Below are 10,860 nucleotides of genomic sequence, written 5' to 3'. Positions count from 1 at the left end.
GAGTAGCTTTCATTTTAATTGATTTGAAATACCTGTAGTGTTCCTTTTTCTGCTAGCGCAAGCGAGGGGGAAAAATGTCTCTTTCTGCAGTTTCAAAATTACCTACAGCAGATTAGAAAACAACTCTTTAAAAGTGCTATTTTGGTAGTCCGTAGAGGAGCCGGGAATGTAAGATGAGTGTCATTTCAACTAGCTGGAAACAGTTCTTCAAGGTCAGGTGTGAACTCACATTCCTAAAATCAGCATGCGTGCAAGAGCCACGTTGCTCTCCCTTTCACCTTTTTAGCAAGGTGCAGTACGCTAGGATGGTGAGAGTTGGCATTATTGTGTGTGCAGCAGGGTCCTCGTCCCACTATGTAGGTTGCAGAAGCATGTTCATTTACTCCGTAAATGCAAAGTATCTACTTTGTGGTAGACCTGGCGTTAGGACGATGAAGATTCCATCCTTGTTCACAGTCAAGTGGCAGGAGGTAGGGGAGGGTGCCTGTGATGTCGAGCATCCACATGTTACCTCCCCAGTGTGCTGATGCCCTGGGTCAGTGACGCCTCGCATTTAGACAAGCCTGCCCTCATACAGTGTCCAGATTAAATTCTTTCAAGAAGAGTAGAAACAAGTAAAAGATGAGAGAGTCCCTCTGTTCTTTGGTGAAGATGAGGAACAGGAGAACTGGCATGCTTCCTTGCATTGCCGCTAAAGCAGGTTTGAGCTGGATATGGCCGTGTTCCCTGACAGGTGTTAAGGCAGGGGAGGTTTTTCTCTTGAGCATCAAAGGGCATGTGTCTCTCTTTAGACCACAGGGGCTAATCTAGAGGGATGGGATCGCTGTAGCTCTTTGCCAGGGTTTAAACTTTAGAAAGTAGAGATCTAATCATTAGAAAAAGTAACATACTGTAAGTAGCTTGACTGTGCTCACCAATAAATGTACAGTCTTTAGGTAAGTTCTTGATATTTCCTTGCTGAGTTAGAAGGTTGCCTTCCTGGAGACAGGGGAGGACCAAAACGGATTGGCCTTCTATCTGATAAGCGTCTTGGGGGTAACTGGTTGTGGTGCAACTTAAGATAACCATGTTAAATTAAGCTGTGAGGTATGACAGGATGCAGAATGTTAAGAGCAAGTCTAACACCATGCTAAGTGTGAATGGAAGCCTGAGAGGTGCCAATTTGATGAGGTGTTAAGACACTTTTTCTGAAATCTGACAGAAGAGGTAAAAAAGTAAGCTTCATCATCTGAATAACACATTTGCAGTATAAAATTCAAAATAGCCTGTTGTGTAGCTATAGAGAGCCTTTGTTTTGATCATCTGTATCAAGTTAGCTATTAAATGTTGGTTTCCCAAATTCTAAATGCAGGATCCATTTCTCTCCTCCAGTTAATATACCCATTGATACTCCCTCGAGGCTCACAGCAGAGAGTCTGGGGCCCTGGCCCTAGGCTGTTAGGATTTTATGAGTCCTCCCCCTTCTTCTGTTAATGAGTTCTGGTGGTCTCTCCTAGGACAGCTGGGGATCTTTTCACCGTCACCCTTGTAATTGTCATTCACTTGGCTTCCCTGGGATACTGATGCAGTGCGGACAGCCCCCTCTGTCCCTGGGATGTTCCTCCTTAAAGAGGAAGGTGGCATCTCTCGAAGGCGGTGAGGTCTGAGAGAGACACCCCCCCCTCCCCAAGCTTCCTGTCCTTCTCAACACCTGCTGTATCAACACTGAACTGAGAGTTAAAAGGCTGAAAATAAGATGGTTAAAGCAGTGCAGTCGTTTGTCTTCTTTCTTCTGTTACTTAAATGCCAGCCTGCTTCTCTCTGTGTATGCCCTTGGGTATGTCAAGCGGTGATTTAGAGCTTGGTCCTTCCTCCTGATTCCCTTCACCAAATTCTGAGCAGTGCATTGTGCTGATTACAGTTCAGACTCAGAGATGCTGCCAGGCCACATCCCTGCTCCTGGGTGGTTTTTTTTTTTTTTTTTTGGTATTCTTAAAATATTGTAAATAGACATACTATGCCAAGCAATTTCTAACCTAATGGACATCGATTGACATGGGAAAACATGGAGATATAGTCACTGCTTGTTCCCTGCTCTCTTAGGTAATTTATGAAGTGTTCTAGTCAGCTACCTCAGTATTGGTGGGTGACCTCTGAGCCCACTGGAACAGACGTTCATAGGCGTGTCCATCATAACAGCCAAGCGCTGAATTTAAGCACTGATCCGTGAAGTCAAAAGCATCAGTTAACAAGATAGCATCCTTCCTGAGAGGAAAAAAGAGTTTGTGAGTATATTAGATTGCTCGATTCATCTGGAATGGTGAATAACAACATCTAATTAGAAGTTGCATCATTATCCACTTTTTGAACACCTCAGTTTTAATTTTTTTTGGAAGTTTTAATTTTTGATCAGTTATGCAGGCACAGTAGAAAGAGTCAAATAGTTTTTCAAGGCTTGTTACTTAAAATCAGCATATCCCTGCCTCTCACCTCCATTTCTTCCCCCCCAACCCCTAGAGGCAGTCGGCTTTACTCTCTTAGCTGCTGTTTGGGGAACTGACCTGAATGCCTCTCCGTGTCTTGTTTGTATTACTACCGCCGATTCAGTGTTGCTAGATAGCATCTGTTGACTGTTACAGCAGATGCGGATTTATTTAAGCACCCCTCTCCTCGCCTGCACAACCACGCCTGCCCCATCCCCAACCTCTGTCTCCCCTCCTCGGTCTTCCTGTCTCCTAGTATGGCTAGTTTTGGCCAGATGAAGATTCAGTGCTCACCTGGTCATGACTGTGTATTCTATGTATTATCATGACTTCAGATGTGCTCTCTTCACGGCTCGGCCGTGTTCCCACCCTCTCTCCTGACACAGTGACCTCTCTTCTGGCACTTCTGTCATAGTTCTTAGTGATTTCACTGTCTGCGTGGAAGTTCCTCTAGAACCTGATGTCTCAGTTCCTTGACTCTCCTCCACTGATCTTCTGCAGCCTCCCTCTGTCTGCCAGGGTCACACACTGGGACTTGTCATCCGTGTCTGCATTTCACTGTAAGCCCAGCCGTTTTCTCTTTCACCATTTCTTAGCTTTCTAGCTTACTCCCTGTACCACTCCAACTTCTATAATTCTCATTTTACCTTTCAGGCAGCAAAATCATTTTCTTTTAACCTATGGAATGAAGTATTTAAAAGCTTGTTTACATGCTTCTCTTCCTTTTTTAGCAGAGGATATGAAATACAATGCATAGCTGTTTACACTCTTCCCTCACCCTAATTTCACACGGCATTTGAGGTGCATGGGATACTGTACTTACATTAATCCTGGATGGCCTTTGCTCATTTTGTGACATGGTTTTCCTGCAGGGCTGTTCATCATTCTTGGACTCTACTGGCGCCTGCTGCCTCAAGTCCCTTATCTGTGTGGTCCCACTTTCTTCATCCATCTGAAATTCCATCGTCTATTATATTCACTCGCTCCAGGATACATTCAGCAGGTTTTCTTGCTTGTCATACTTGTTCAGCAAAACCCCATCCCTTGTTATAGCTCGTTTTCCACCAACTTTGTCGTGCACCTTTGTAACAGTATATGCCTGCAAAAACCAACACTGACTATACTGAAGACCTGAGTGGGCCCTAATTGCTACTTGGCAATCAGTCCTGGTGGTTCTAATTCATTTACTTGTTCATTCTCTTAGGTGATTCTCTCCCACCTTCTCTTTGATGCTCAGACCTGTGTTACTCACTTCCCCATCTCCCTTAACCTAGGTGACTTTGAGTCCCGTTTCACTGATGCGAAAATAGAAGTGGTAAGAGGAGTCCTCAGGTTCCCAAGTGTGCGTTTAAACATGCAGGGTTTTCTCTCTCGGAACAGGTGCACTGTCCTAGTTCCCAGCTCAGGCCAGTCCCTCCTTGTCCACTGGATACCTTCCCCACTTGCCCGGTAGAGAGCCGTGTTCCAGAAGTCCTCCTGTATTTCCCCCGCAACGTCAGAATTCCCCTCTGTACTGGATCGTTTCCATCAGTTACACAGAGGCTGCCGTCTCTCCCATCTGTATAAAAACACCCATTTGACTGTTTCCCTCCCCATCCCCTCACCTATGCCTTGCCTCCCCTCTGTGACAAAACTCGTTGAAAGTGTCAAGCTTCTTTATGCTTGCTCTTTCCAGTTCTCGTTCTTCTTGTCTGGCTGTCCTCAGCTAGATTCAGGTTTCCATTCCCTCCACTGCACTTCTGTCGAGGTCGTCTCCTCCTCGTCTTTGAAGGGTCCTGAGACTCAGTGCCTGGGCCCCTCCTCTTCATACGCTCACCCCTCGTGATACTGCCCTTCTCGTGGCTTTAAATACCCACCGCATGCCGGTGGCTTCCGAATTTCTCTCTCCAGCCTCACCTGCTTACTAACAGTTTACATGATTTCTAGCAGGCTCTTCAAACTTGATGTATTCAAAAGCAGACTCCTGATCTTGGAGACATTCTGTCCACCCTGCCCAAACCTGGCTCTCCTGTAGCCTTCCCCATTTACAGTAAATGGCGACTCGGTCCTGGCCCCAAACCTGAACTCCTCTCCGTCTCTTACTTCCCATATTGGATCTGTTAGCAAATCTTGTTCTTCTCCAGTATAAACCCAAACTTGGACCGCTTCCCACCACTTCCAGTGCTGTCACCGTGGGCCAGTCCGCCAGCATCTCTCACCGGGCGTATTGTGGCAGCCTGCTAACTGGGGTCTCTGCTTTTCACTCATCCCCCCTCCCCAGTCAGCTCTTAATATGGCAACTGGAGTGATCCTTTAAAGCACGCCTCAGATTCCCTTAGATGGTGCGTTAGGCTCTCTCTCACAGCGAAGGGCAGGGCCCTAAGTCTTTGCTGTGCCCTCCGGCCCTTCCCCGTGCACCCCCAGCTCGCTGACCTCTGCCCTCATTCTTCACCCCCTTCCCGCGGCTCCAGCTGCCGCGGCCTTCTCTCTCTCTGGGTGGACGTGCCGGGCCTGCTCTGCCTGCCGGCGTTCGTGCTTCTCCTTTGCCTGGAGTGCACCTCTCCCAGCCAGCCACACGGCCGCTCTTGCCTCCCTGCCTTCAGACCTTTCTTCGGCTCATCCCTGTCCTTGGGAGGCCTCTCTGATGCTGTAAAACTCCGGTCCTCCCTCCCCGCCTGCACCGTTTCTGGTCCCCGCCCTGCCGTCCCGTCTTCTAGTGTTTGTGACCACTGCATAAATGTCTGAACTAGTTCGTATGTGTCTGTCTGTCTCCTCTCCTCTGGTCTGCGGCCTTTTCAGCCTGAAACTCGTATGCTTCATTTGAGAAATGTTTTCTTGCATTATTTCATTAATGATTTGCCCCCTTCAGTATTTTCTGTCTTCTCTTTCTAGTCCCGTTCTTCAGATGGGTAGTTAGGATCAGTCCTCTTACTATTTTTATATCTTCTCTCCTTTTCATGTCGTCTTGCTTACTTGCTTGCTTTCTACGAGATTTCTGCAGCTTTGCCCTCCAGTCCTTCAGCTGAGCTTTTCATTTTCACTGTCATTAATTTCACAGAGTTCTTTTTGTTGTTCTCTGGATATTACTTCTTAAAAAATGACATTCTTTTGTGCTTGCCTTATGTCCTCTGAACTCTTTGAGGATGTTACTGATCTTTCAAAAAAGTTTTCACCATGAAGATTCTCTTGTGTCTTTGGAGTTGCCTTGTTCTGGCTTGGTCTCTGTCTTTTATGATGGGTTTTCCTCGAGTGCTGGCAATCCCTGAGTGTCTGGTCATAGCTAAGAGTGGGACATTCTAGCTGATGAGAAGTCTGGGTGTACTTGTTAGTGTGGAATTCACTATGGGCTGAACTGGGTGGACCACTGGGGGCCCCTGGTGTCAGTATCTTCACTTCTCTCTCCTTTGGACTGGTCAGATTCTCCAGAGAAGGACCATGATGTCATTTTCCTACAGGACACTGACCTGGCCGCCAGTTTGCTGGGAACTTGTAGGAAAGTTCCCACCACCACTTGCCAGGTGGTGCTAGAGGTATAGAACTGCCTGCCAATGCAGGAGACATGAGAGATGCAGGTTTGATCCGTGAATCGGGAGGATCCCCTGGAGGCGGGCATGGCAACCCCCTCCAGTATTCTTGCCTGGAGAATCCCATGGACAGAGGAACCTGGTGGGCTACAGTCCACGGGGTCACAGAGAGTCGGACATGACTGAAGCGACTTAGCACGCGTGCACGTGTGGGAAAAGAGGGCTGGGGGAGAGGGCTGTCAGCACTAGCCTATAAACATGTATTCAGGCCCCTGGTTTCTGTAGGGTAGCCCAATGGCCCTCACCCTCAACTAAGCCTGAGGTCTTCTAGTCGGCAGACCCTCTGTTTAGCCTTCTGCCAAGGTTCTGTCAGGGAAAGTCTTATACCTGCTCAGAGAGGAGGAGGGGAACAGGGGATCCAGCCCCTTCTGAAATAGACTCCAGCCCACCCTGTCGGTCCCCCCTTCACCCCCGTTGCCAGAGGGACCTGGTGCTGCAGTTCCTGCGGCTCTGTGGTGGCCCTTGACGGCTTCTCGGCTTTTCCTACTTTTGGTTTGTGATTCGGTGTGATCAGGCCTGCCAAGTCACTGTTTGTCCATCTCGTCCCCCGATTTCACGTTTCCCTCTCCTGCGCTCTCTCTCTGGGTTTACTCCTTTTAACATTTTTAAATTAATTTGCTGATGTTTTTAGTAGAGTTTCAGGAGGGAACAAAAGTAAATGCATATGTTCAGTCTGCCATCTTTGCCTAAAAGTGTCACCCCTGGGATTTTATGACTTTAAACCACTGAAAACTGTTTTAGTCACTAATTATACCATGACGCAGAGAGCTGGTTCTTAGTGACACTTAGAATAGTGTGCCATCCTTCATTTGTCATCTCAGAAATCTGAGGGTGATACTGAATAATCAAGGCATGCAGTTGTGACATAGAAATGTTAAAAGCCTGGAGTCTCTTAGGTTCCTAACGACCCTGCTGTGGTAGGAAGGTTACTTTAGAAACCATAATGGGAGTAAATCAACTTATGGGTTTGATGCATGTGTACGTTGTCTATTTGTGTCAGTGCTGTCTTTCTTGTCTTGAATTGTAAGTCTCTGGGGCCAAGGGAAGCACTCAGCGTGCTTTTGGAAATTTAAGAAAAAAACCATGCTTATCGGTGATCTTGTGTGTTTCATTATCACCAGCAGTCAGGGCTAGAACTTTATCATCTTCATGTGTGTTAAATGCCAAGCGTTTCAGAAAGTTAGATACACTTGGGCTTGAAGTGTGCAGTACTCAATTACGCTATTAATGGTTTTAACCATTGGGTTCTCTCTATTAGGGAAAGTTTAATACCTGGGACATAATTTTACATCTGATGTAGTTTTGATAATTTTTGAGTTTTAATTCACTGAGCACCAACTTGGAGTCACATGTAACATGTTGGATATTGTTCGAAATGAAAAGAAGTTGGTCTAGTTTTTTTTTTTTTTAAATCTCCTTCATGAATATCTTTTTTTTTTTTTTTTTTAAGTTCAAATCTTTATTGGTTGTGCCTTGCGGAATTAGGGATCTCATTTCCCTGACCAGGAGGGATTGAACCTGTGGCTGCTTTCTGCAGTGGAAGTGTGGAGTCCTCTAACTACAGGACCATTAGGGAAGTCCCCTTTTATTTTGTTCTCTTATTCTTGATGATGATGTGAACTATTGGAGGTTTTAGGGGAAGAGTCGTACACGGATGTGTCATGCCCTGCTTGGCTCCCAACAAACACAGCAGGCATCGTATTTCTCAGAAAAGCTTATGTTCTCAGGTTGTCTCCTTTCCCATCTTATGGACAGTGGTTACTAGTTAGTAATAATTTCTTTTTCTTCCAGTATCCTGGTCATGTTGGGGCTTTGGTTTTCTTAAAGTGGTCATTTTGATTATCTCTAAAGTGACAGGATGAATATATTGCATTAGTATGTCATGGCGGTAAACTGCACTGCTTTATGCTGTCTGTAAAAACTATATTATTGTTGAGCAAACTCCAGGAGATCGTAAAGAACAGCGAAGCCGAGCATGCTGCCGTCCATGCAGTTGCAGAGTCAGACACGACTGAGTGACTGGACAACAAATTGTTTCACAAGCCAGGAAGTGAATTACTGGGTTTTAGAAATGTCATCATGAGGCTCAGGGAGTATTAAAGTGAGCTTAGTCAACTAAGCACATTCAGCAAAAGTAAGGATATATTTGAAATAAACAATAGCCCAGCCTTCATTTTAACATGCAGTTTAAGAGCACGTGCTCTGGAGGCAGACATCTCCTAGACTGTGCCCTGTCCCTCTTCTGGCTGATTGTGTGGCCTTTGACCCTAAGTCCCAGTTTTCTCCTCTTTATAAAGTAGGGAAATTAATAGTATCCATTTTGGAAGGCTATCAGGATTAAATGAGATGATGCATATAAAAGCTTTTGGCATACTGTCTGGCAAACATTAGTGTTCCTTAAGTACTAGCTAAGACTAAGACTCATTAATACTATTCTTGATACACAGTATTAATATGTAGTATGCTTTATTTTATTCATATTATATAGATTCTATCATTGTCAGATAATGTTAAAGAGTTTGAGGTAGCTAGATAATTTATTTTGAAACGTTTTAGTTGTGATTCTTTTTCCCTTTTTTTTTTCCCTTCCTTAACCCATAGTGTGTCCAGGACTATTGCCGCTTTTGCCAGATCCCCATTTAGCAAGAATTTTGGAGTTGAAGGTTTTGGTGTTTGAAATGAACAGAGGGTTGAGGGTGAAGGGCAGCCACTCACCGGATGAGGGGGAGCAGGTCCAGGTAGGCTTTTCTCGCCATGTCTATTTGGGCACCAGACAGGAAGCCGTCATGGAGGAAGTCGCCCGCGTTAGTCAGGATGCCATGTAGGGCATAGAGGTCACAGAGGCGTCTGAGCACCTGCTGAATCGCTGGCTGGCTTTCCAGTTTCTCCAGAGCTTCCGTGAAAATTTTCACAGTGACATAGTGGAGGTGCGCCTACAAAGACACAGAAATGCGTTAACCTCTGATCTCTGCTGCCACAAGTCATCCCGGAAGCTTGGCAAGACTGCTGGAAGAAGGCTGCTGTGGCCATGTGTTTCCCAGCAGGCTGACAAGCAGCCGCCTCTCTCCTAGCTCACTGCGTCTGGCTAAGCCTTTTCGGTGGTGTGCGTGCTGGGGGCTGGTGAGCCCTGGAACTTGGTCCTTCATTTCTCATTGTGCTTGGGGCAGTTCCAGGTTGGTTTGAAAGAAACAATACAGGAGTTTTGGAGGCTGACCTGGGCCAGTGGGGGACAACACCGCTTTTCTCAAAAAAATAGCTATTTATTGTCTGCCGTGTTCACCACTTTGCCACCTATACCTGGGCCGCTGACCCCGTGCCGGGTTTGCAGCATTTGGATGTGGTTAAGGAGCGGATGTGCCCCGCCGCCCTCCTGGGTCAGATGCCTTCGTGCTCAGGCTGCACCCGGTGTGACAAAGTTAGAGACCCTCACTTTTCCACTTCCACCCTGTGTTCCTTTTCTCACGTGAAAGTCGCATCCTTGAATTCTCAGGGCTCTGGGTTGAAGAGTGGAGTGACGAGCTGCCCGAGGGCGCCCGCCTCTGCCTTATGGAGCAGGAGGGGGACCAGAGAGAGGAGGGGCTCCCTGGGGAAAAGCTGAGCTGCACCCTGGCGCCGTGCTCTGAACGCAGTCAGCCTTAGTGTGTGCAGCTGTTGGTTTCAAGCTTCTCTCCTGTCCAGTTTGGGGTGGGAGTGGGATTTATACTCTGTAGCATTTACACTGTGAGTAGTCATGTCTGACTCTTTGCCACCGTTGGACTGTAGCCTGCCAGGCTCCTCCGTCCATGGGATTTCCCAGGTAAGAAGACTGGAGTGGGTTACCACTTCCTTCTTCAGGGCATCTTCCCAACCCAGGGATCGAACCCATGTCTCCTTTGTCTCCTGCATTGCAGGTGGATGGATTCTTTACCACTGAGCCACCTGGGGAGTCTTGTTTATATACTCTACGTGGCTCTTTAAGTTTTACATCTATTAACTCATATAACCTTCACAATAATCCTACAAGGTAGATCCTGTTATTAGCTCCATTCTGTGGAGGAAGCGTGTGTGGCCTCTAGAGAGTAAGTTCCTCGCCCAGGCACTGGTTAATGAGTGGTAGCAGTGAGTTCTGAACCAGGGCAGTCTGTCTCTCGATTAAGAATTGGTAGCATTACCTGCTACCCTGCGTCGCCAAAGCCGCCAGAGACAGGCTGGACTTCAATGGGCCAGCACCAGAACTCGGGCTCCCGCGTGTCCACCCCTCTGCCGCTGTTCCCGCCAGCCCCCGTGTTGCTCTGCGGCACACGGCGGTTTCCAGCTGAGACCCAGTTGGGTTCTTGAGTTTTCTGCAGAGGACAAGGCCTCCTAGAGCACAGAGCCCAGGAAGTGCAGATTTCCCTGCCCGTTTTGACTTTAGAGGGTCAGCATCAGCACCGCCTTCCCAAGAAGCTGTTCATCCTTAAAACTGAGATGATGCTCCTCTCCCTCTCAGGGTCGTGGGTGTTAAGTGAGGTAACCCCAGCAGGTAGCGTCTGGTGCCTTTGAAGGCAGGGCATGGGTTTGGAAAGCAGGTGAACAGTGGGCAGATGCGGTGCCTTTCCAGGTGTCTGGTGAGACTACAGACTTTGCTTACCCTCTTCTGTGCTGACGGTGCATTGAACACAGCCGGCAGCACCTCTGTGGTGGGCAGAGTGGAATGGAGGGCGGCAGAATTACACCCCCCCCCCCCCCCCCCCCCCCGGCCCGGCACCCGCTGATGCAATGGAGGTGGCAGGCCACCAGGTGGCGCTCCTGTCTGCCTGCCGCCGGGAGCTGCTGCAGAACCCTGGTGGGCTCTCCTGTCCTAAGGCAGCTGTTTT

General features: G+C 47.6%; 1 protein-coding gene across 6 annotated transcripts in view; it reads right to left on the bottom strand.

The window, feature by feature from the left end:
- ACOX2 (acyl-CoA oxidase 2) overlaps positions 1-10,860 on the bottom strand; it is a 28,477-nt gene that overhangs the window by 1,738 nt on the left and 15,879 nt on the right. For all 6 annotated transcript variants that reach the window (XM_020907842.2, XM_020907843.2, XM_020907844.2 and 3 more), the window contains exons 13-14: positions 8,741-8,958; positions 2,112-2,244 (exon numbers count right to left, since the gene is read on the bottom strand). In XM_020907842.2, coding sequence (XP_020763501.2) covers positions 2,112-2,244; positions 8,741-8,958 — 351 coding nt within the window. The remainder of the gene's footprint in view (positions 1-2,111; positions 2,245-8,740; positions 8,959-10,860) is intronic.

Source organism: Odocoileus virginianus, chromosome 26, assembly GCF_023699985.2.
Source record: "Odocoileus virginianus isolate 20LAN1187 ecotype Illinois chromosome 26, Ovbor_1.2, whole genome shotgun sequence".
NCBI classification, from domain to species: Eukaryota; Metazoa; Chordata; class Mammalia; order Artiodactyla; family Cervidae; genus Odocoileus; species Odocoileus virginianus.
The sequence above is the reverse complement of the archived record's forward strand: the minus strand, read 5'-3'. Positions and strand labels throughout refer to the sequence as shown.